Here is a 26619-nt window from a genome sequence, read left to right on the forward strand (position 1 = left end):
GGTAGGAATCCTTTCCCTTTTACGATTGAGAGACTGAGTGTGCGGTACTTTGCCCAAGGTCAGTCACGGCGAGGGTAGTAAAGGTGAGCGGATGCCGGCAAGGTGAACAGGAAGGACCGACTCTTGACCACCAGCTACTTCCCGGTGATACAACAGAGCCTGAGAAACCCCTGCCGTCTGAGAACATAAAGATGCTAGAAAGAATCAAGTCTTTTCACAGCATGTTTGAACTGGTGGCAGAGGAAAGGAGCTAGAGTCCACGTGTGCCCCGAAGGCCCTGCTGGGTTTTAAAAGGCCACGGGCCCCGGGGACTCACACAGCCAGGACCCCCTAGAGGGAGGGAAGGAGAAAGTGTGTGTGTGTGTATAATTTAGAAAACAAAACCTGGGTCTCAGCCTTGACCCTGAGCGTCTAGAACCCCGCCTGCACTTGGGTGGGTGTGCAGCATGAGTCACATTCGTTGGTAATGCACTCAAGTAGACGGTAAGGCCCTCTGTGGAAGGAGTTTTAAATACCTCCATTTCCGAGGAACATGAGGTCACACACACCGGTCTCTCAGCACATCAAGAAACAAGCTCCATAAGCAACATCAAACTACAGACTCGGGCCCACAGAGACCACGGACAGCACAATTAGCAGATACAGAAAATTAGCTTCAGTGTTCAGTTAAGTCAGATTGGGCTTCACTAGGACACAGACTGTCAAAGCTGACCCAGCAGGTGGGAGTTTATTCCCGTTCACCCCTGCAGCGAGGGTGCCCTGCTCTGGGGCCGGGGCGCCACGCAGAGGTCGTGTCCGGCAGACCCTGCACGTGCCTCCGCCCCCCACCTCCTGTGGCCAAAGTGGAAGCCGCAAGAATCCAAAATTCAACAGAACTCTTGGAGGCAAACCCCAGCTTTATACCTGCTGTCTTAGGGCTATTTCTGTTCTGGTCTCTGCAAATTCATTCTTTTCCTGGCTCACTGATCAGTTTATTTTAAAAGACACCTTACAGTGTTTTAGTTCTATCAGTCAGAGGGGCTGAAGGGTCCTTGAACCACCACTGCTGGAAACCTAAGCCAGCTGATTCCTTGAGGGTTTTTTGGTTGTTGTTCGTAATCTCTGTGCCCAACACGAGGCTTGAACTCATGACCTTCAGATCAAGAGTCGCATGCTCTACCGACCGAGCCAGCCAGGCGCCTGGTTCTTTAAGTTTTAAAGCAGCAAAGAATTTCTGACCAAACGTATAAAACCCAGTTCTTCTCTGAGTAGGAAAACTTACAGAATATTTACTTTTGGTTTAAACTCAGAAAAAGCTATATGCGAACCTATGTGGATTACTGTGCATTCAATCAAGAGTGCAGCTCTGTGAATCATCTTCAATTCACCGTTTGTGCCCGTCTGACACAGGACCTTCGCCTCCCGAGTGCCCCGGGGCCAGTCCCCTGTCAGGCTTGCTTACCTGGTACCGTGCGGGCCCTATGGCGGCCATCCAGATGCCCATGCTCACGTCTTCACCCTGTACGTGCCCCGTGAAGTTTAAAGGCAAAAGTTTAAATGCTGTATCATCTTTCAACGGGATGCCACACATTCTCGTAATCCTCTACTTTTCTCGTTATCCTACCAGCAAATGCCAAGACCGTATTAACACCTGTACACAGAGTAAAAGCCAGCGGCCGTGAACTGCACATCGCAAGGAGAAGACTGGAGACAATATAGCAAGTGGCCGGTCCGCCCTTCTCATGGGCCTTAAACCTCCAGCACGACCGTGTGAAGGACACTGTGGATCCGAGAGCCGGGCGGCTTGTTCATTGCCACCGTCACCGGAATCAACAGAAAGCAAACACTTGCTCTATCGTCTTCCTTCTTATGAATTTGGTCAAGCCTTCCATTCCTCCAGGGACTATACTTATAAAATATAGTCTGAAAACAAGCAGGCTCAAGAAAAGGTTTAGGAATAGAATTTAGAGCCAGGATCTGAAGGCGAGGACTGCATCCCTGACCTCTGAGGGTGAATCCTACCCAGAAAGACTAACATGCTTTCCCTGGGGAACGCCGGCTCTGTGTCAGCGATGGGATCCTGGGCCGGGTGAAGCTTGTACACTCTTGGGTCAGAGATCCCGAGTCACCTGATAGGTCTTCAGTCTGCCCGCGTTGCTGGCCAGCCAGTGGACGATGTCCCCGGAGATCACGTACCCCGAGCCGCAGGCGAAGGCCGGGTAGGCGGGGCTGGGGTATTCCAGCTCCTGCCACTTGCCGGTTCGGTCAACTGCCCAGTTCAGTCTGAAACTGAGATTCAAGACAAGTTGGTCTCTTCGTATTGGTTTGACCCCTGTCCTACCACTAGGAGGCCGCACCCCTTTCTTATCACTACAGAGGGCTAAGCTGTAAAGGTGAGGAAAGAATGAGAAGTGTTTTTTTAGTCTAAGAAAAGCAATTCTCCAGCTGGCAGGTGTGGCGTATAAAAGAAGGGTCTATCGGATTCTCTCAAGGTTACATTTGTGGGGTTTCTGGAAGTGCCAGACCATCTTGTGTACATACGCTAAAAACCCCTCATTAATCCACACTGTATTCTAAAGAAGCAGCAGTTTCAAGAAACGTGTCACCAATTTATTCTAACCACTTCTTTCTGGGCCACGAGGATAAAAGCCCTATCGTGTCTCCTCCTTCATTACATGAGCCTGAGGTTTCTCATTTTGAAGAATTTCCCTCTACGTGGTGAACAACGTACAGTAACCCAGGAGCCTAGGAGGGGGATTGCCCAGCTCAACCACGTTTTGCTTGTGAAAGACAGCTTATGTATTTCATTATAAATTCATTCCATTTGATCAGGTACCTGAAGGCCAAGTGGCTAACAAGCTTTAACTTACTTTCCCCACCAAAAATTAGGCCCGTCCAGATTCTTGTGGGCAATTCTATTAAACACAGCTTCTAAGTCTATGTAACAGTCGTCGTCTGTTTTTAGCAACAAATCAAAGCTGGTTGTTTCCACAGTCCTGTTGGCAAAAGGGAACACGGAAGTCAGTGCGTCCGTACAAGGAGACACGGCGACGCCAAGGCGATGACACCGCTAATATTTTAATGAAAAGCTGTCCCTGAGCTGCCTGTACACTTTTTCAGCTTCTTGTTCCTTCGATGTTGAGAACATTTGCTCAGAAAGTTGCTGCCGACCGCAGTCCCTGCTGGATGTTCACTAAGTGGCATAACACAGAGAAGTACCAGGCTGACTTCAGGTGCAAAAGAGGGGCGCCTGGGTGGCTCTGTGAGGCATGCGACTCGATTTCAGCTCGGGTCATGATCTCATGGTTTGTGAATTCGAGCCCCATGTCGGGCTCTGTGCTGACGGTGCAGAGCCTGCTTGGGATTCTGTGTCTCCCTCTCTCTCTCCCCCTTCCCTGCTCGCACACACACACTCTCTTACAAATAAACAGACATAAAAAAATATAAAAGGAACAAAAGAACAAGAACACAATTTAAAAAAAAAAAAAAAAAAAGATGCCTTAAGTGAACATATGCTCAAACAACACTTTACTGGCCTTGCTCCGGCCAGGCCACCAAATCCATTCAGCGTTCGAACCTCGTAACGTGTGTTTGCGACAGGGGCCCAGGATGAGGGGACGGGTGTCATACGAGGCCCCACACACAGAATGCTGTTGTACAAGATGCTCTGTTCTGTGCCACTATTTATGCTACACTCACATTTTATGGTTTTTAAAAGATAGAGTTATGACACTGAAATATATTTCCCCTTGGAAACGATTTCCAGCTATTAAACTATTATAAATGACCTTTAGGAGGCCCAGGAGGGTGACTTCATTTACCTAGACATATGAGGGCAAGTAGAAAACTGACTTCATCTCACCCTGCCAACCCCCATGCATCTTTGATTAAAACAAAACAAAATACCCAGAGTCTTGCTAGGGAACCAAATGACAGAAATCTGGAGAAAGTTTCATTAAGCCCAACAATGGTGAATCTAACAACAATAGGTCCACACCAAATTGCTTAACCCTGTGCTTCTATGGTTTATTTCTCATTAGCATCATGGGCACACATGCTATCTATTTGCTAATTAGGAGGAACTTTTTTGATAAAGGACACTGCGGTCGCTGACCAAGCAACTGAACAGAGAAGGAAGAGGGCGCACAGGCGAGCAGCTGGGAGTGGGTCCACCACCACAACCCCGGGAGCCCTCCACTGGTGGTGCAGGTGGAGATGATGGCCCAAGACAGTGGCAGTAATGACTGAGGGGAGAGGCCGAGACCTCAGAGACCTGTTTGGAGCACCGGAGACAAAGCTGAAACTGGCAGTGGTATCTCAACTCAACTCAACTTCCACAACCGTCAATCAGCTCCCTATAGAAAGCCCTAGAACTCCACAATCCGGATTTCCCATTTCCTGGACCTCCACTCCTTCTCTTTGCCTCTTTATATTCTTGCCTTGGCCCCCTTACCACAGGAACCCCTACTATCGGCCTTGAGCTAAATAAAGAAGGTTCTCTTTCTCACTCTAGTTATCCAAACAAAACCCTGATATTCCAGACGCGCCCCAATTTCCAACCCTTATTTATATCTGCCCTCTGCCCACAAGGTGACCCCAAAATTATATTAACTTGCCCTAGCTAGGAAACATCATCTTCCATAAACAAATCAGGCCGTCTCCCCCTCAGGACCAGGGGACTGTGTCCACAGAGTGCTTGACCACCTCCCACTCTGCCCAGGACAACAGAGGGGACAGGAACAGACTCTCGGGCTCACCAGGAAACAAGCTCACTGACAAAGTTGTAAAGACAAAGATGTGAAAACACTATGGGTTTAGACAGAGGCAGGTGTTAGCTCTGCACTTAGGGTGGACAGTGTTCAAGGGCTCAATGACACGTTAGGGGACCCTGGAGTAACTAGTAATATTAACTCTCTCTCTTTCTCTATTTATATATATATATATATATATATATATATATATATATATATATATATAAAAATAAAATAGTTGTTATTGCCATTATTATTATAAAGGTAGGAATTACAACCAAGGTCTACGAAATATGGAAAGGTTGGGGAAGTTATGGTAGACTCCAAGTGTTTTTGGATTTCATCTTACATAAAAGTTTTGGAATTAGGGCAAGTAGTTTTTATTTTTATTTACATATTTTTAAATGTTTGTTTATTTTTGAGAGAGAGAGTGAGAATGTGTGAGCGTGGGAGGGACCAAGGATCTGAAGCAGGCTCTGTGCTGGCAGCAGACAGCCCGATGCGGGGCTTGAACTCATAAACCGCGAGATCATGACCTGACTGGAAGCTGGATCCTTAACCAACTGAGCCACCCAGGCGCCCCAGGGCAAGTGGTTTTTAAATGCGTGGAGAAGAGGATGGAAATATAATGTGGATGTTCAGCTGAACAGAATTCAGATCATTAACCTGGATTCGAGGAAACTATACTCGGGCCGTTTAGGTCGGTGGGTATGAACACAACTGAAAGGGGGCCATTTTCAAACTCACAGATTTTCATCTGATACTGGCTCGAGACCACCAAGACAGTGACTCAGAGGACCGATTTTGACTCCAAGAGCAGATGACTCAAAATGAAACCAACTTTTGCCCTGTTTTTGATAAAGATCATTCATGTCATGGATCTGCTCATGTAAATAAGAAAGCAGCAGAATTTTAAAAGTTCTCGCAAAGAACCAGGATACAACAGATCACATCCCAGGTGTTCAGGGGCCTTAGGGTTGTTTAAAAAAAAAATTCAGGGGTGCCTGGTGGCTCAGTCGGTTAAGCATCCGACTCTTGACTTCGGCTCAGATCATGATCTCGCAGTTCGTGAGTTTGGGCCCCGTGTAGGGCTCTGCACTGACAGTGAGGAGCTGGCTTGGGATTCTCTTTCTCTTGCTCTCTCTCTGCCCCTCCCCAGCTCGCTCGCTCTCAAAGTAAATAAATAAATTCAGGGGGAGCCTGGGTGGCTTAGTCAGTTAAGCGTCTGACTTCAGCTCAGGACATGTTCTCATGTTTTGTGAGTCTGAGTCCCACATCAATTGACTCCCACAAAGTGTGCAGAGCCTGATTCAGATTCTCTCTCTCTCTGCTCCTACCCCACTTATGCACATGCTCTCCCTCTCAAAAATAAACAAACTTAGGGGCGCCTGGGTGGCTCAGTCGGTTGCGCGGCCGACTTCGGCTCAGGTCATGATCTCGCGGTCTGTGAGTTTGAGCCCCGCGTCGGGCTCTGTGCTGACAGCTCAGAGCCTGGAGCCTGTTTCAGATTCTGTGTCTCCCTCTCTCTGACCCTCCCCTGTTCATGCTCTGTCTCTCTCTGTCTCAAAAATAAATGTTAAAAAAAATTTTTTTTAAATAAACAAACTTAAAAATTCAGTGGTCTAATGTTGATAAATTGTTTCTACACCCAAAGAACAATAAAACAAATTCTACCTGCCCGACGTTTTTTTACAACTTACCATCTATAGAAGTTCAGTAATTTTGCAGGAACGTTCCGGTAAGTGTCAACAACGTCCACAAAAACGATGTCGTCGTAGACGCTGCTTTCCTCCCTCAGTAAGGCATCTTCCCTGTGGAGATTACTCATATGGTCAAGGAGTCTTCGAGGGCGAGAATGAAGGTTTTGTAAGAGAGCATCACCTTCTACAAAGAAAAAGCCGAGAGTCGGAGAAAAACACCACTGTAAACTTCAGCCCCAGAACGTGGAACATTACGCGCACTTGCACTCCTTCCCCGAGACACCCAACGGAGAGCAGCTGATAGGAACTCTCCTCGCGGCCCGGGATGAGCGCACACGCTCTCCGCGGAGAGCAATGCGGCCTGTCGGGCGGAAGACGCGCACACCGGGAAAGGCCACTCAGACCCAGCCCTAGAGGCAGTATTTCATGTGCTCCCGAGGATGTTCCCCCCAGCACTGTCGGTTACAGAAAACATGGCCCATCCGCACCACGGAGTACAGCAGTTAAAGAAATTACCCTGGTGCTCAGTCGGTTAAGCGTCCTCGATTTCAACTCAGGTTACGATCTCACGGTTGTGAGATCGAGCCCTGCATCAGGCTCTGTGCTGACCAGAGCGGACCCTTGGGATTCTGTCTCTCTCTGCCCCCGCCCCCATCTCCCACTTGTACTCTCTCTCAAAATAAGAAAATAAACATTAAAAAAAAAAAAAGGCAGAACAGACTGGATGGATGCTGGTCTTAAGGAATCACTAGGGTTAAAAAAAAAAAAAAAATTACCCTGATCTTGCATGTTGAGATGAATGCCACTGAAAAATGGCGCTGAGGAAAAGGTGTATTTATTGCTAATTGATATGTACAATCCGGTGCCACAGAATCAATTTTAAAACACTCTCGTCAGGGGCGACTGGGTGGCTCAGTCAGTGAAGCGTAGGACTTTGGCTCAGGTCATGATCTCCCAGCTCGTGGGTTTGAGCCCCGCATGGGGCTCTGTGCCGACATGACAGCTCAGAGCCCAGAGCCAACTTCAGATTCTTTGTCTCCCTCTCTCTCTGCCCCTCCCTCGCTCGTGCTCCGTTTCTCTCTCTCTCTCTCAAAAATAAACATCAACAAATTTTTTTAAAAAGCAAATATGAAAAAATAAACATTTGTTAATTCTGAGTAATAAGTACATGGATTTTTTTTTAATTTATTGTTTATTTTTGTGAGAGAGAGACAGAATGCAAATGGGGGAGGGGCAGAGAGACAGGAAGACAGAATCCGAAGCAGGCTCCAGGCTCCCGGCTGTCGGCACAGAACCCAACATAGAGTTCAAACCCATTAACTGAGATCATGACCTGAAGCCAGATACTTAAACGACTGAGCCACCCAGGCACCCCAGTACGTGGACGTTTCTTATAGCACTCTCTATTTTTGGTATATTTGTGAGATCTCATGATAAAAATGTGCCTAGAAAACATTTATTTACTATCGCCCAAGTTCATGAATCACTTGTCGCATCTGGGCAGGGACTGTCCTCCGTTTCTGTCAATTTCAGGCAGCATTTTTTTTTTTACCAGGGCAGGATTTTTTCAAATGTCTTGATCAAATCAGAGAAAATTTCGCGACAAAGTGAGTGGCTGAGGGGTGAGGACGAGAAACAGCACAGTAATCTGGCAGTCCACCTTCTGTGCCCACATGGGGGTCTGGAGATCGGAACCTGATTTCTGCCTCTGCCATTCCGACTGCTGGTCAAGCTCCATGTTTCTGGGCCTGTAGTCTCCTCGGCAGGAGGAGGACGTGGGCTACGTCAGTGACTGTCAGACCGCTCACTGAAAACACAGATCCCCAGGCCTAAGCCTGAAGATTCAGCAGGTCTGGGTGGGGCCCAAGACTCTATCTTTAACACGTGTCTTCCTCGAACTGACACGGGCAGACCACACACACTTCTGCCCTTTGAGACACAGGCCGAAATGACCCTGTGTCCCCTCCAGCTCTTACATTCTACTGTAATAGCTTTTAACTTTAAAGACAAACATACACAATTTAACACTGGAAGGAAAGTGAAGTGTCAGAAAACTGAAGGAACAGGAGAATGGCTGTAATGATGCAAGAGCAGAAATTAAATATAGGCCTTTCGGATGGACAAATCACATGTTTTGTTTTATATTGCATGTATCTGAAAAATAACATAAAGTAATAGATCTGTCTGTGCTTTAAGTCTGATGATCTGTCTATTTAAAAGAACCACAGAGTGTACAGTCTCTCAGCCTTTGGAAGCATCACATCTGTCTAGGGAGTTTGTTAAGATATAGATATCTGGGGGCACCTGGGTGGCTCAGTCTGGTTGAGTGTCCGACTTTGGCTCAGGTCATGATCTCGCGGTCTGCAGCCTATGGGTTCGAGCCCCGCGTCGGGCTCTGTGCCGACAGCTCAGAGCCTGGAGCCCGCTTCAGATTCTGTGTCTCCCTCTCTCTCTGCCCCTCCCCCACTCATGCTCTGTCTCTTTCTTTCTCAAAATAATAAGTAAACATTAGGAAAAAAAAAAAATACAGACATCTGAGCTCCAATCCTAAAGATTTCAACTCCGTGGCTTGAGGTAAGGCCCAGACAGTAATGCTAACACCCAACAAAATTTAAGAATCTGTGTGCCACGTGACTGTTCTGAATAGCACTTAGATCCTGATTTTTAAAAATTAATTTATACTCAGATTTTCAGATATACCCAGTACAGGAGAAGACAATCTATTCATTTTCATTTCTTTAGCCTAAAACTTGAGTTATTTCACTTTTTGAAAGAAATTTTCCCTCACCCAAACCTTATTCCTTTAGCCTCCGTGACAAAAAAAAAATATGACAAACTTTTGTCCAGAGTACAGTGGCTGCTCCTTGTAGAACAGTTTAGTGACAGAAGTCTCAGGGGCCCCTTAAACGGGTTTTTAAAGGCTCCTGGTAGTACGTACTTGAATGAACTGGTAAAAGAAAGGAAGGTGCTAGATATTCAAGTCAGATGGTGTTCGAGCCCTTTAGGAAACAGCCTGAGTTCCTTATCTGAACTTTCCCCGGGGCTGGACTAGCTTCCTGGTGAGCAGACACCTCCCTGGGCAGACTGGTCTCCTAGTTTTATGTAAAATCTCTGGACTGGAATTAAGTAAGGATCTCTAAATTTTAAATTGCCATTTTTTTAATATGAAATTTATTGTCAAACAACACCCAGTGCTCATCCCAGCAGGTGCCCTCCTCAATGCCCATCACCCACCTCCCACCCCCCATCAACCTTGTTTGTTCTCATTTTTAAGAGTCTTATGGTTTGGCGCCTTCCCTCTCTCTCTTTTTTTTTTTCTTTTCTCCTTCCCCTCCCCCATGGTCTTCTGTTAAGTTTCTCAGGATCCACGTAAGACTGAAAACATATGGTATCTGTCTTTCTCTGTATGACTTATTTCACTTAGCATTAACACTCTCCAGTTCCACCCACATTGCTACAAAAGGCCAGATTTCATTCTTTCTCATTGCCAAGTAGTATTCCATTGTGTATATAAACCACAATTTCTTTATCCATTCATCAGTTGATGGACATTCAGGCTCTTTCCATCATTTGGCTATTGTTGAAAGTGCTGCTATAAACATTGGGGTACAAGTGCCCCTATGCATCAGCACTCCTGTTAGCAGTGCTATTCAGAGTGGCTAAAATGAACAAATCAGGAGACTATAGGATGTGGAGAAATGGGAACCCTCTTGCACTGTTGGTGGGAATGCAAACCGGTGCAGCCACTCTGGAAAACAGTGTGGAGGTTCCTCAAAAAATTAAAAATAGATCTACCTTAAATTGCTGGTTTTTTAATGGCAAGTTTATGGGCCAAACCTATGTACCTGTCCCAGCCTATCCTTTGGGGTGATGTAAGCATACAACTACTTCTATGAGGAAACACTATAAATAAAGATGCGTTTGGCAGAAAAATAAAAGCCACAGCCCATTTGCATCCTCAAACAGCATGCAGAGGCCTCGAACTGGGGGTCTGTCCCATCCTCAACACCGTGCTATTGAGGGGTCCCCCGCAGACTCTCCCCTTGGAATTCGGCCCCTGCTTTCCCCGGTCACTGAGAGCCTTCAGGGAAGCCAGGTCCTAATTCTTTTATAGAAACCCACGGTGTGCAGAGCTCTGGGACATCAAGGCAGAAACAGGACCGGGCACCTTTGTTCCATAAGTGATGTTCAGCACAGTGGCCAATAGCAACTGCCTCAACAATGGTTTTTCTTTCTTAAAGATCACAGACATAGAATTCTCTGGAGTTCATAGATGGATATGAAATAAGCATCATTCAAGACAAACATAGCCACTAACTCCATCATAACAAGTTCCCTTTAGAGTTTTAAGTGAATGCTTCTGACCCCAAGTCTTAAAGGAGTTCTCCTAACAAAGCCATCCTTGAAATGAGATCTATTAGGCGAAGGATTTTAGAAACATGTACTCTGAAAGACAGCGTACGTTTAAATACATTATGAGGAGAAAGTGTACCGTGAAGCAGGAGGGGAAGCTGAGTCCAACAGACCCCTTCCGAAAGAGGGCACCATGCCTGGGTCAGGGGAACAGAGCTTCTTCCCTTCTGACGGAGAAGCAGCACTGAGCCCACGACAGCTCTACGGCCAGGGTCTAGCAGTTCTGCAGAAGTCCCCACCTGGCTGGAGGATTAACCAAAGACAGCCACACGGGGCCAAGAAAGTCCAAGGCCACTAATTTTTCAAGATCACCTTTATGGTGAAAGACTGGATGTTTTCCCTCGAAGAGCAGGGACAAGACAAGGGTGTCCGTTCTGCCACTTCTACTCAGCACTGTTCTAGAAACTCCAGCCACGACGCTTAGACAAGAAAAATCAACAAAAGGTTTCCAGCTTGAAAAACAAAAAAAGTAAAACTATCTCTTTGCAGAAGACATGATCTTGTATATGGAAAATCCTGAGGCACACACAAAACTAGTAACTTAATAAATGAATTCAGCAGAACTGCAACACATGAGAGGGACGTATGAAAATCAACTGTATTTCTACATGTTACCAATGAACGATCTAGAAATGAAATGTAAAAAACAATTCCACTTATTATAGCATCAAAAAAAATATTTAAGAATAAATTTAACCAAAATAAATGCCAGACTTGTGTTCTGAAAGCCACAAAACCACTAAAAGGACTCTAGTAAGACCTAAACAAATGGAAAGATACCATGTTCATGGATCGGAGACTGAATGTCAGGGTGGAACGCTCCCCGAAACAATCTACGTTCACTGCGACCGCTTTCAAAATCCCAGCTGGCTTGTGTGCAGAAATTGACAAGCCGATCCTAAAGTTCACATGGAAAGGCAGCGACCCAGAAGAGCCAAAACAATCTCGAAAGAGAACAAAGTTGGAGGATTCACACTTCTGACATCACCTCTTACTAGGCAGTCAAGACAGCACGGTACTGGCATAAGGACAGACACATGGATCAATAGATTAGAACCGAGATCCCAGAAATAAATCCTTACATTTAAGGTCGGAAAGGACGGAGGGCAGGTGATGGTTGGTAGGGGCCAGGGGAGGGGAGGACGACAGTGTCTGCTACCGGGCACAGGGTTGCTTTGTGGAGTGACGGAAATGGTCTGCAGTTAGTGGAGACACCTACAGAACTCTCATGCACCGGAAACCACTTTAAAAGTGTAAGTGAACGTGAATTATAGATCAATAAAGCTTTTTTTTTTAATGACAAAAAAAATCAGCTTTTATGTCAAACTATGAAGATTAGGTACATAAGAATCAGGGCCCTCTTCAGCTTTCAAGCAGCCCACTTACCCTGAATAGTGTAAATAAAACCACCTGCGACTCCCTCCACACCTTCCATGAATCCATGAGGCAAGGCGCCCTCCCCGGCCTGGAAGAAACAAGAACACAAGTGCTCAGCGTTTCAATGCTAAAAATACATTTCTCCTACTTTAAAACTGATCTGGCAAAATCGATAACTGACGCCACAGCAGCTAAATCCACCTATGAAGCTGACGCGCTAGACTTACACGATCGGGCCGACCTCAGTACTCTCGTTTTGTCATCCAGTCGCAATACTACATCAGGGGCACAGAGCAGTCCATACAGTGTTCAGACTCCAACTTACACAGGACCACATACTCTTGAACTTGCTACAGTAAGAGTATAACAACCACTCTTCTTTTACCTCCCAACCCTACCGCTGGAAAAAAAATTATTACCACCTCTGATTTCTTGGAGAGGAAAACTGATGTATTCAAATGCACCCAGGCCCATTTTTAACCTCGGCTCCACCATGCAGAGAAAAGCCCCTCTAAACAGACCGTTCAGATGCAGCCCTACCGATTTCTGATGTGGTGGAAAGTGCCAACCGTCAGCGACGGTCCTTTCCGCCTCTGAGGACTGGAGGACTTTTTATTATTTTTTAAAAATTATTTAAATTTTATTTTAATGTTTATTTATTTTTGAGAGTGAGAGAGAGACAGAGCATGAGAGGAGGAAGGGCAGACAGAGAGGGGGAGACACAGAATCCGAAGCAGGCTCCAGCCCCTGAGCTGTCGGCACAGAGCCCGGTGTGGGGCTCGATCTCATGATCCATGAGATCATGACCTGAGCCGAAGTCGATGCTTAACCGACTGAACCACCCAGGTGCCCCTGGAGGACCCTTATTAATCAAAGTTTACCTCTCCCCACCTCACAAGTCCCCCCATGCCCCTGCCCAGGGTGCGGGGTTTCTCGCGTGCTGCACACCTGCGTGGCACGGCCCCCGCCCGGCCGTCGCCATGTTCCCACCTGGGCCAGTTCACAGCACTGCTTCTGGAGGCACGGCGGCCGCCTGGCTGGTCCTCTTGCCAACGGACCTTTCAGCAGCTGTGCGCTACAGGGCAGTGTTTTCGGGCCGCAGACAGACACTGTCCCGAGGTGACTGCGGGAACTTGTCATTTAATTTACAATACGGTCTGTAGTTCCATGTGGAGGAAACCGCTGAAGGTGAATGCTACAGTTTCCAGCTTTGTAGTTCTATGAAAGCTCTCTATTATATACTCTATGATACAGAGTAGACTCTCTATTTTTTCACCACGTACCTTACATTGTTTTAGTACTTTTTATGAACTTCTATCTAAAAGGTCACAGCTTGGCTTTTAAAAGTTTCTGACATTGTCACTTGCTGGCAAGGGAGCAAGACTCATGGAAGCTTTGAGCTTTCTGCATCTACGATGAAAACCTTAATTTTGTCCGTGGGGTTTCCCAGAACACGCTACTAAGTTACTGGACTTTTTTTAAGGTTAGCTCAGTGTTTACGCTTTCTCTAGCTCTCTACAGCTATATGTACCCCCAACATGGATCGTTTGAGTCTTTACATTTGAACCTAGTCCTCAACTCAGAAGTCATCTGTTTCCTTTTGTGTAACCAACTTAATACTACAGAATTCCAACACATTTTGGATATTTTTAAGTTTTATAAATAGAAAAGGAGGCAACATGACATATAAATGAACATAGTGTGTGTGTGTATATATATATATACACACACACACTATGTTTATTTACTCTTATTATTTTTTGAGAGAGAGCGAGCACGAGCGGGGAAGGGGCAGAGAGAGAGGGAGACACGGAATCCGAAGTACGCTCTGTGAGCACAGAGCCTGATGCAGGGTTCAACCCACAAACTGAGGGATCATGACCTGAGCCTAAGTCAGATGCTTAACCAACTGAGCCACTCAGGTGCCCCAAGCAGGCAACATATTAAAGGCACTTGCCTTGGAAATAAGGTAAGAAAAGAATAAAGCTATAATTAAATTCCATAAAACATCTATCTTAAACAAAGGACTTTTTGTAATAAAGAATGAGATCCTAAACACGACCCACGAGGCTAAGTCTGTAATTATATTTGAATCTGTGGATCTGTCCATCTATTGTCTTTCTTCCTCACTGGAGTAGAAGTCTCATGGTGGGCCAGGAGTGGTTTTCTAAATGGGTGACAACATACCACATAATATTCATTTCAAATTCAGGAATTAATTCACGTAAATAAGATTAACATTAATGAGAATATACTAAGCTTCTGAAATGAAATGCCAAGTACTTTCCTAATCCTTGTACCACAGCATCAAGGAAAATGAAAGACAGTGTTTCTGACACCACCACAAACACCACTTGTTTACTGAAAGCTTATCATTTTAGGTCTGCCTACACCTGATCATCCCATATTTACTTTGAGAAATTCACCTGTCACTGTTTTAAATTTGAAGCAAATCTGAAAAAAAGAAAAACAAAAAGCAGAGATTCCAGCACTACAAATGAAAGCGAACGCTCCCTCTTATTTTCAATCCGTGCTATTTTAACTACCTACTGTGGGGTGACAGTGAATGTTCTGAATACTACTGAGCAAGTGTCCTTCAAGAACGCTAGCTTAAAAATTATTGAGAATATATCACACGTTTTAAAAAGGACCCTATCCTGGGTGCCTGGGTGGCTCAATCGGTTAAGCGTCGGACTCTTGATCTCGGCTCAGGTTGTGATCTCACGGTTTGTGGGATGGAGCCCTGGGCTGGGCTCTGCGCCGACAGTACGGAGCCTGCTTGGAATGCTCTCTCCCTTCCTCTCTGCCCCTGCCCCACTCATGCTCCGCCCCCTCCCTCTCAAAATAAATAAACTTAAGACAAAATAGAAAGGCACCTATCCTAAGGCAGAACTGTGTATTTACTTGGTTGGGGTCACACGATCGTAGAACATAGGAGCTGTTCAATTTCACTACGGTGACTCGGCACTTTCTGCCGTACGTGCTTTAAAATACACACAATTCGCTGTTCCATACTCCCGGGGTTGATGTAAAAGTAAATTTAGAAACACTTCATGTGTTAGAAAATGCTAAGTATGCCGAACAAGCTCAGGAAAAGAAGGAGGGCTTACCGTCATGACTCTGAGAACTCCCCCGCCATCATTTACTGTCACTTTGTGCAGATTTCTTGACACGAGGCCCTGGAGGTCTTGGCTCTCCCACACGATTGTACCTTCAAAGCTCTTTTTGTGGAAAGATGAAGTAGAGTCAATTTCTTTATTGTTGTCATTGAGGTTTTAAGTAAGTTTTTCAAGAAAAATCAGTTTTTTTCCTAAGACCTATTGGTTAAATGTTTATCCCAGCTACTCCGACACTACTGTGGACATTTTTTGGTGTATACTCTCGAGTCATTTTTTTTTTTCATGCACATCTGAAAAAACAAGTACAAAGAGTGTGGAGACAATTTTGCACACTGCTGTTTGCATTTCCCACTACACTGAAGCATCTCCTGAAGCTACCGCAGCTCTTACAACCATCCTTTTTCGTATGTATCTAACATGCCATTGCATGCATGCATCCCGAGTCAAACACCTCCCTGCTGGCAGACATCTGGGCTCTATCAAATATCTAATACGGGTGCCTGGGGGGCTCAGTCGGTTAAGCTTCCGACTTGGGCTCAGGTCATGATCTCATGGTCCATGGGTTCGAGCCCCGTGTCGGGCTCTGAGCTCATAGCTCAGAGCCCGGAGCCTGCTTTGGATTCTGTGTCTCCCTCTCTCCCTGCCTCTCCCCCACTCACACTGTCTCTCTCAAAAATAAACATTAAAAACAAAAAAATAAAAAAAAAAAAAGCTAATAAATCACGTTTTGGTGTAAATGTTTATTTTTCCCTAATTGTTTGGTTTTAAGGTAAGTTTTCTGGGGTGAAATTACAGGGACAAGAAACAGAGATATTTTGTATGGATTTTGGACACAATGCCTAGCTGTTTTTTCAAAAGGAAATTATACTAATTGATAGCATCTTTCCCAATTTACAAAAATACCAACTGCACTGTATCCTTCCAAGTATGGGATATTGGTAAAAGCAAAGAAGTTTAAATCAATTTAGTAGATTAAAAAAAACGATTCCTCATTTAATTGTGTTTCTTTTGATTTCTAGTGACGTTTATAAATTATATAGTCTCTTCTGGGAATTCCTGACTCATACTTCTTTGCCATTTAGCTGCTGAGTTTTCTATTTTTCTTATTAATCTGTATTATCTGGTAATCAATAATCCTGCGTATATATCACACGCTAAAACAGTTCTTCGGAATTGTTCGCCACTTAACACTATGGGTTGTTGTTTCTTCTTTTTAAGTTAAAAGGTCCGTAAGTTTTATCTTGTCAAAATGGACAAGCTTTTCCTTTGTGATTATTACCATTAACTTGTGGGCTTAGAAAGTTACACTCCCCTGCCCCAAGGTTTGATACACATTTACATTCCAGTGTCTTCTAATTTCTCAGTGGGTGCTCAGCTGCTCCCTTCTACTGCTCAGGCTACCTCCACGGTCAGCCCCCCAGAGGGGCTTGCTCCAGAGATCCAACGGAAGGCAGCCAGCTGCCACCTTTTCTCTACCGCATCAGCCTTCCTCTCCTAATACCACTTACCACTCTGCTCTCCCTTGTGTACGTTCCTATTGTCAAACTAACTGCTCCCACTAGAATGCAGGCACCATGAGAGCAGGGATGTTGTCCGTTTTACCAACCACTAGGTCCCTGGCACCTAGAATGGCTTGACATACAACAGGCACCTGAAAAACATGCACTCAATGTTGAACTCACAATTAATTGGAATGAATTTTGGTCTAGAGCACGAGACAAAAGATACAGCTTTAATATTCTTTAAAATTTTTCACATATTAAAATCAAGTGCTTTAGTGTCTCAGTTATCCAGGATTATAAGGAAACTATACGAAACTGAATTTGTCCAACAAGCTAGGCCAATGGTTTGAAAGCTTTTTTTTTTTTTTTTTTAAAGCATTACAGCTTTTCTGTGGGAACAGATAAAAACACTGACAGAGTCCGGATTCCCCGCACAGTGTGTCACCTTATATTCAGCTAATGGATCCTTCTTCTGCATTGTTGGTGAGACTCCTGATATACGTTGAGCAGCTCCAGGGTTCCTGAGAGCAGGCCCACACTCACACTGCGGTCGTCACTGCCTGACCGTGACGAAAGAGAAAGCGGTGCCGACCTCACAGGGCTGTGCGCAGGGTCGGTGACAGCGCGCACAGCACAGTGTCTTTGCTCAGCACAACAGAACTTTGTGACCCCTGGGAGGAACGCAGGCAGTGACGTGCCCCTTTAAAGATCTCACTGTCTTATCTTGGAAACGGGTGCAGATAATTTCTGCGTTCTCCCTGGGTGGCCTTAACTCTCTATTCAACTTGACATTGCACCTCAACTCTGTAAAAACAAACAGCAATCCCACAGAAGAAAAACACACGACCGGGGAGAAATACACCAAATATGTTGGGAAACAGATGGACATCGTCGTATTCTGCTAGCTTTTCTATATTTTGTCAAGTTTTCAACAGTGAATCTGTATTCTTTTCATGTGTTTTCATACTTTTATGATCAGGGAAAAAAATTTTAAACCAAACAAATGTATATGATGAAATAAATTTGGGGTCAATCTTCTTTCAGGCACGAGCCGTTCCTTAAGTTTCTGAATGTCTACTATGTAGCATGCTGCGGGCTATTCGAAGATTTGAAGAAACGCAATTGCTCGTATCTTCAGATCATCGCGATGTGCCACGACAGGTTCAGTAACAAAGGAGAGCCATCCTGCTCGAGGAGTTCGGACAAAATTTCAAATGACTGTGCCAACGGAGCTAAGTCTTGAAGGCATGTGAGTCAGAAAAGTGAGAGGCAGACGAAATAACACATCAAAAGGCAGACTTGAAAGAGCACCGCGTGTTCAGAACAGTGGTAAGTACTTCAGTATTGCCGAAGCGCAAGGCTGAGGGAAGGAGACGTAAAAGGCAGCCTAAGGTCGCCTGTGGCTGCTGTAATGGAGAGTCTGTCCTGCATCTCGAAGGCGGTGGGAGGCGCTTAAGTTTGCAAGCCCAAGAGTGACACGTCATAGCTGCGGTTTAGAAAGGTCACTCCGGCAGCAGCACAGCCCCAGAGCGGCTGGCAGGGAGAAGGGGAACTATCACAGGAGTCCAGGCGAGAACAAGTAAGACTGCCTTCCGAGAAACTGAAGGAGACAGAAATCTATGGAAAAATACTCAAGCTCATAGACTGGAAGCATTAATGTGGTTAAAATGTCCGAACTACTCAAAGCAGCCTACAGATTCAATGCAATCTCTACCAAAATTTCAACGGCTTTTTCACAGAAATACAATAAATAATACTAAAATTTGTATGAAACCAACCAAAAAGACCACAAATAGCCAAAGCAATCTTAAGAACGGAGCTGGGGCACCTGGGTGGCTCAGTTGGTTAGGCGTCCGATCTTGATTTCGGCTCAGGTCGTGGTCTCGCGGTTTGTGGGATCAAGCCCCACATCAGGTTCTGTGCTGAGTGCAGGGCCTGCTTGGGATTCTCTCTCTCACTCTCTCTCTGCCCCTCCCCTGCCCCCCTGCCCTCTCTCTCTCTCTCTCTCTCTTAAATAAATAAACATTACAAAAAAAAAAAAAAAAAAAGAACAGAGCTGGAGGCATCATGCTTCCTGGTTTCAAACTATATTATAAAGCTATTGTAATCAAGCGGCATGGTTTTGGCAAAAAACTGACACAAAGATCAGCGGAACAGAAGAGAGAGCTGAGAAATAAACCCACACACATACAGTCAATTAATTTACAGAAGAGAAGGCAAGAATATACAATGGGGGGAAAGGACAGTCTCTTCAATAGATGGTGTTGGGAAAACGGGACAGCCACATGCAAAGGAATGACACTAGAACACTACCTTGTACTATACACAAAAATCAACTCAAAACGGATTAAAGACATGAACATAAGATCTGGTCCCATAAAACCCCTAGAAAAAAATGGGTAGTAAGCTCCTTGATACTGGTCTTGGCGATGATTTTTTGGATTTGAAACAAAAGCAAATGCAACAAAAGCAAAAATAAACAAGTGGGACCACACTGAACCACAAAGCTTCTGCACAGCAAAGGAAATCATTGACACAATGAGAAGGCAACCTATGAATGGGAGAAAATATTTGCAAGGAGTTAATATCCAAAATATATAAAGAACTCCTACAATTCAATAGCAAAAATCCAAATAATCCAATTAAAATATGGGCAGAAGATCTGAACAGACATGTTTCCAAAGACAACATGTAGCCAACAGATACATGAAAAGATGCTCGACATCACTCACCGTCAGAGAATGAGGTTATCCCCTCACACCAGTTAGAGTGGTGACTACCGTCAGAGAGACAAACAGAACGAGTGTGTTGACAAGGATGTGTAGAAAAGGGAAACAGTGGCTGTAGCCATGGTGGGAAACAGTACGGAGGGTCCTGAAAAAAGTAAAAATACGACTACCCTACGATCCGGTAATTCCACTTCTGGGTATTCATCCAAAGGAAATGAAAACACTAACTTGAAAAGATATCTGCGCCACCATGTTCACTGCATATTATTTACAACAGCCAAGACGTGGAAGCAACCTAAGTGTCCTCAGGTGAACAGATGAAGAGAATGTGATGCGCACACATGCACGCACAGAGGAATATTATTCAGCCATAAAAAGGAAGGAAACCTTGCCGTTTCCAACATGGATGGAACTTGAGGTCATCATGCGTAAGTGAGGGAAGTTAGACAAAGACAAATACCGTATGATTTCACTTATATGTGGGACCTAAAATTTTTTTAAAAAGCCAAAAACAAAACACTGAGCTCATAGATGCAGACAACAGATGGGCGGTTGCCAGAGGCAGGGGCTGGGCGGATGCGCAAAACGGCAGAAGGGGGTGAAAAGGTACAAATTTCCAGCTATACAATAAATAAGTCCTGGGCATGTAATCATGTGCGGCACGGTGACCACAGTTAATAATGCTGTAACGTGTATCTGAAGATGTCTAAGAGAGTCTATCTTAAAAGTTCTCATCACAAGAAAAAAAAAAACGGAACTGTGGAGATGGCCGTGAAGTAGGCTTAGTGAGACCATTTTGCAGTACTGAATCATTATGTTGTACACCTGAAGCCAATACGTTATATGTCAATTACATCGCCATTAAAAAAAAAAAAGACTGGCTTCTGAGCTGAATGAAATGCTTACATTAAAGGAAACAATGTCTCTAATAACTGAGATGTGCTCTGGGGTTGAAGCTGGTAAAATCAATACCTCAAAACAATGTATCAAGTGGCCAAACCCAAAAAAGCTGGTGAAGAGAGAAATCTGGCAATGTAGCAATGGCCAGTGGGAGAAAGACACAGGAACTGGAAGATATAAAGCATCCTATCACATCCTACCTGAATGAGCCACGTCCCACTGTTGTAATCGAATTCAGTGATCAAACCAAGCAAGCACCGTTCAGATTTGGGTTTTTTGGTGCCTGAGATCCCAGTTAGGAGATCCCCAGGTAGGGGTCATGACTTTCAAATTAAATAAGCTAACACCCATTCAAGTCGAATGAATGGACATTCTGGTTTACAAACTGGTCTTCTGTGAATTTATTCAGTGTCAGTCAGTGAGAATCTGATCATCTCCGAGTGAGCTAACCGGAAGGTCAGGGCTAGACCGGAGAGCTAACTGTGAGACCCCTGGCAACGGGAGGCTGCTCTGGGTTAATCATGTGTCTTTTTCCTGGCAAAATAGTCTCTTGCCCTCGGTGTACTTTCCTCTAAAACTTTAATAGTGATAAAGTTTGGAAGAACTGATACCAGATCTGTTCAGGAGAAAGAACTGATAGGATCTAGTGAGTGCCTGGATATGAGAGTTGAGGATAAATCCCACAATTCTGGTTTGGGTGCCTTGGAAAAAAGATACTAGTACCCAATACTGAAAATACAGGGAAAGAGGAGAACAGATGGGACGGAGATGATATGACAATAATAATAATAATAATAATAATAATAATAATAATAATAAATTGTATATATTATTACTATTATGACATCACCATTAGAATGCCCCTGGGACATTCACGTGGAGAAGTTCAGTTGGCAGAAGTATGTACCTAAGAGAAATGTGGGCTATAGTTGGATTGAAGAGCCATTAGCAAACAGGTGGTGATGGATAGAGTTTGCCTTGGAAGAAGGAGTAAAACAAACAGAAAGCTGGGTATCAAATCCGAACGATTAAGAGCAAAGCGAGAGGGGCACCTGGCCGGCTCCGTTGGTGGAGCGTGAGACTCTTAACCTAGGGGTTGTGAGTTTCAGCTCCACCTTGGGTGTAGAGATCACTTAAAATCTTTTTTAAAAAGAGGAAAACGAGGGAGGAGATAATGAAGTCCCCAGGGAAGAAGGACTGGGCCGGATGTGGCTGCACCAGAAGCACGTGTATCATGTAAACAAAGAGAAAGATGCAGTCAGGTAAGCTAAGGACAGAAAGTGTGCCTTGGAGTTGGGTCCCTGGAATCTTAGTGACCGCAGTTTCAGATGAACCATATCCTAACTAGGAGCTATAATGACCAAATAACGCTTCTCCTTGAAGCTACATATCTGGAAACTATGACAAAACAAGTGATTCTCCTGTCCGCTCAACGGACACTTGGCGTTTACGTGCCTTGCTGTTTCCTGTGGCTCCTGTTGGCACCCAAGGGCACCCCCGGGATCGGGTTATGATAACAACAGCAACAGTGCGGACTACGCTGAGGACTTGCCAGAAGAACTCATTGGCCCCCAAAACGATCCTGCTTCATGCGCTGAACTTCCACAACCCTGCGGTTACCAGGGAAGCGGGGAGCTGTGTGTTCTCCCCCTTTGCTGCACCTGTTCCTCCTCCACGTCACAGCTCAATTTCCACCTCTGGCTTCTCTCACATGCCCTCCTGGCGCCGATACAAAGGAATCAGAAAGCCAGGGATCTCTTCAGATGAGAAACAACTTGTTCATGGCAATTCCCTGCAAAGGCCCTAAAACCCAAACCGGAGCTAGGAAAAACAGCACGGCGTGAGTTGGAAAAGTGAGACCTCGTACGTCATCTCACCCATAATGCTAGCACGCTGTCTACAACCCCTTTCCCGTGTTCATTCTTTTCTGCCCTGCTTCTAACTTCCCATCCAAACCAACAGGTGGGCTTAAATCTATAGTATTTTTGCACCTGTAAAAAACTTTAGCAATTTTCTTACGGACTGGAGAAATGACTACAGCCAAAGAACTTCAACTTTCATAAACAGGAAGTATGTAAGTACCCAAACTGCTAACAATTATGTCTCTAGTGACTCAGGTGAACAAAACTAGTCTTTTCACTGAAATTAGTTTCAGGTTTCAACTCCACTATTAACGAAAATACGAAATTAGAGAAATATTTTAAGAGAAGCACATAGCAGTCTCCATTTAAATTTGTGACTCCCACTGAGATTTATGCTTTAGTGCGTCACACAATGAAGACATTACAGGAGACCTGCTTACTTGACAAGCTCTACCGCTGACACGTTACTCCAGGACACTCAAGTGTGGAGGGAATAAGATGATGAACAAATCATCTTCTACTCTCTCGAAAATGGCACAAATGATGTTTTTCTTCTGTCATTCTGTGCTGATGATATGCAGGCAAACCATTCATTGCTATGGTTTTTCCTGTGTTAATAAGCCTAATTAGGCTTGAAGCAACAAAAATGAGTACCTATGCACAATTAAACGTGATTTCAACAAAAACAGGAGTTTGTGTAAAAGGACAGAATTTTTAAAGAGTGTTTTGTTTTTATAAAGCTGATATGTATTTATTACAGAACACTTAGAAAATACACAAAAAGAAGAAAATAAAAGTCATCCATAATCCTACCTCCTCACCACGAGGTATAGCCACTGTTAAATAACTGCATGCTTTAAAAATTTTTTTTTAAGTTGATTTATTTTTGACAGAGAGAGAGAGAGAGAGAATGTGTGAGCGTGAGCTAGGGAGGAGCAGAGAGAGAGGGAGACACAGAATCCGAAGCAGGCTCCAGGCTCCAGGCTCCGAGCTGTCAGCACAGAGCCTGATACGGGCTCGAACTCACAAGCCGTGAGATCATGACCTGGGCCGAAGTCAGATGCTTAACCAACTGAGCCACCCAGGCATCCCATGCATATTTTAAAAGAAAAAAATATTACTTAGAAGTAGTGAAAAGTAAAAAGTCAATTTTGCTTGAACCTTAAAGTGACAAGGATCACCAGGCCATGGACATGAAAAATCTTTTTTTTTTTTTTTTTAAATCTTAACTAAGATGCCCACTCACCATCCCAACATTTAGTACCTATTGCTAGATCACCATCCTGACCTCAGGCCAGTTTTTATTTTGAAAAACTTCAAAGCTACAGCAAAGTTGAAATTAACACCCAAATCACCTAGACTCACCAGGTGTCAACATTTGGCCACATCTGCTTTATCTCTGTTTACACATGCATTTTTTTGGTTGTTTGCTGTTGAAAAACTTCAAAACAAAACGTGGACATCACGACATCCAACATATATTTCCAAAGAACAGGGACATTCATTCTAACAGAAAGTAGTAATTTTTGTGGACTAATAAAAATTCTTAATTCCTTCCAGCTGACCAAGATAATGGGCCAGACTCCAAAAAACTGATTAGCCTGAAGTATTAAAGCTTATTTTCTTCCTCTTTGCCCCACACTGTGACTCCTTCCTCTTTTTGTTTTTTAAAGTTTATTTATTTGGGAGAGACAGAGACAGTGCATGCAGGGGAGGGGCAGAGAAAGAGGGAGAGAGAGAATCCCAGGCAGGCTCCGTGCTGTAAGTGAGAGCCCAATGTTCCTTTCATGAACAGGACAGTCTCTACAACAAAGAATTATCTGGCTCAAACTGCTGATGGTGGCAAAATTTAGAAACTCTTTAAGAGGAAGGGGTCAGGGGTGCCTGGGTGGCTCAGTCGGTTAAGCATCCTACTCTTGGCTTTGGCTCAGGTCGTGATCTTATGGTTAGTGAGTTCGAGCCCCACATCAGGCTTGCTGCTGTCAGCCGGTCAGCACAGAGCCCAGCTTCAGATCCTCTGTTCCCCCTCACTCCCTCCCCCGCTTGTGCTCTCTCAAAAATAAATAAAAACATTAAAAAAAATTAAAATAAACAAATAAACACAAACCAAAGAATGGCTTCCTCAAAAGCTGAGATCTAATACGTAGCATAGCTAAGCCACTACTCTTAATTAGAAGATACCTTTTACGGTACATCACGTAACAAAGAAAAAAGTTCATATATGAAATTAAAAGGAATACAAGGACACAGGAAAACAGGCATTCTCATATAATGCTGATGATGACTCAAACTGATACAAACTGCTAAGCTGCCCTCCAGAAAGAAATCGTATGCCTCAAAAATTCGTAGCAAGTCCAAACCAACAACTTACTCTAAGAAAATAACGTTACGTACACCAAAGAGGAAGGAGCATGAGGATGCCTGCTACTGGTTGTTATGTAACAATGAGAAATTGGAAATTTTTTCCCAGTGCATTTTAGTTTCACTTTTATTTAAAATGTTTTTAAGCAGAAGTTCATGTACAGGTGAAATGAAGGCGATCCCTTTCACATCTACAGAATTTACATAGATAGTTCCAACTGCTTGTACTTAACTCGAAAGATCCACAGCGTACTGTAAGATGTGTTGCAAAAGTAAACAGAACCCACAAGACCAGTGGTAGGAAAATGTCTCTTGGTTAGCCCGCAGAACCGATCAGCTGTCTAGCGTCCACGTTTTAGCTCGCCTTTGACGTTGCGGCATTGAACTCTACGGGAGATCTAAAGTGACTCCCAGAGATGCTTGGGAAACTGATCCCTACCGTGGTTCCAAAGCACTGAACTGAGGAATGGACTCAGAACAGACTGATCCAGCCTGGAAAGGCTGAAGCTGACGGATGAGCGATCTGTTCGTGCCCAACCGTGCAAGGCTCAGCAGCCAAACTGTGGCTTCACCGCAGGACTGATGAGGCGCTTGGCAGGTGAGTGAGGGGATCTCTAGAACACATGTGCTTAAGACTGGACCTAGAAGGATCTAGAAGGGGACAGCTCTTCTCAGACATGTTCCATAACCTGGAGAGCTTTATTCACCTTGGAATTGTGGCCGATCTCTCTGCAATTATCCTGTCTGCACTCACCACCCCCATCTTTAGATTAAGTAAACTACCTGACTCATTCAAATGGTGTCTGCATCTGGTGTTTCCATCAGCCCGTACCTATTATTATCCTTTGGCATTAAAACAGGCATGCCGTACTCTGCTAAATAAACCATGGGAACACGAATGCTTTCCAAAGAGTGTGGTTTGGCAGCCCCTGGGGCATCCTGGAGCTCCGTGGCAGTCCGATGCAGAGAGCCACATCTCGGTACACAATACACGCACCGCGGTAGCCTCACCTACACTCTGGAGAGCTGTCCTCATACAACAAAAAACGGAGTGCCTGTCTCTGCAGAACGTAACCTGGCCTACGAAGGACTGAACTGGTATCACGGCTCTTCCTTATCCCCCATACCTCGGGCAAGATGAACTGCTCCACAGGCTTGTACCACAGCTTGTTCACCTGCACACCACAGCTCGGAGGACTAAAACGGGCCACGAAGAGGGCCTCCTACGGGTGGGGGGGAGGGGGAGGAGGAGGCAAGAAACAGGAAAAAAACAAAAAGAAAAGACTTCATGTTAGTACATCTGCAGCAAGTTTGCAAACCTCTTCTGTCTTGGTCAGCATAATTCTCGATGGCCCAGCCACAGTTAATACAGGTCTCCTGTCATTTAGACATCATTTGTGTTTTCCCGTGAAATCGTGGTTATTAAATAGGTATTTAAGATAACGAAAGTTGTCACGAAGTTCTAAAACACTAACTAGGGGCGCCTGGATGGCTCAGTTGGTTAAGCATCCGACCTCAGCTCAGGTCATGATTTCGCGGTTCCTGAGTTCGAGCCCCACATCAGTCTCTGGGCTGACAGCTCAGAGCCTGGAGCCTGCTTTAGATACTGTGTGTCAGCTCTCTCTGCCCCTCCTGCACTCATGCTGTCTCTCAAAAATAAATAAACATTTAAAAAAATGTTAAAAAGATCCGAAAGTAATCCTAATTTCTAGATCAGGATAACAGTGGAATCCAGAGACCTGCTGTTTTAGTTATGTGTTTGAATTTTTGTATCAGTGAAACTTAACCACAATAAAACATAAACTCCCATACCTGAGTCATTTCATGAAGCCCTCTCACTATAATCATAATGGCTGGAATCATTAGTAGGATTTGTTCCCTCCTGCTTACATTTATGTAATTAAGCACTTTCACTAACTACAGATT

The 26619-nt window shown here is 44.6% G+C and overlaps 1 protein-coding gene across 2 annotated transcripts in view; it reads right to left on the reverse strand.

Annotated features, from left to right (window-relative positions):
• Positions 1-26619, reverse strand: part of B3GALNT2 (beta-1,3-N-acetylgalactosaminyltransferase 2) — a 59627-nt gene that overhangs the window by 2882 nt on the left and 30126 nt on the right. For both annotated transcript variants that reach the window (XM_019418954.2, XM_053910207.1), the window contains exons 5-11: positions 25821-25916; positions 15331-15441; positions 12230-12308; positions 6431-6614; positions 2850-2975; positions 2109-2268; positions 1442-1498 (exon numbers count right to left, since the gene is read on the reverse strand). In XM_019418954.2, the coding sequence (XP_019274499.2) occupies positions 1442-1498; positions 2109-2268; positions 2850-2975; positions 6431-6614; positions 12230-12308; positions 15331-15441; positions 25821-25916 (813 nt within the window). The remainder of the gene's footprint in view (positions 1-1441; positions 1499-2108; positions 2269-2849; positions 2976-6430; positions 6615-12229; positions 12309-15330; positions 15442-25820; positions 25917-26619) is intronic.

The sequence above is a fragment of the Panthera pardus genome, unplaced genomic scaffold, assembly GCF_024362965.1.
Source record: "Panthera pardus isolate Hobbes unplaced genomic scaffold, ASM2436296v1 HiC_scaffold_22, whole genome shotgun sequence".
Lineage (NCBI taxonomy): Eukaryota > Metazoa > Chordata > Mammalia > Carnivora > Felidae > Panthera > Panthera pardus.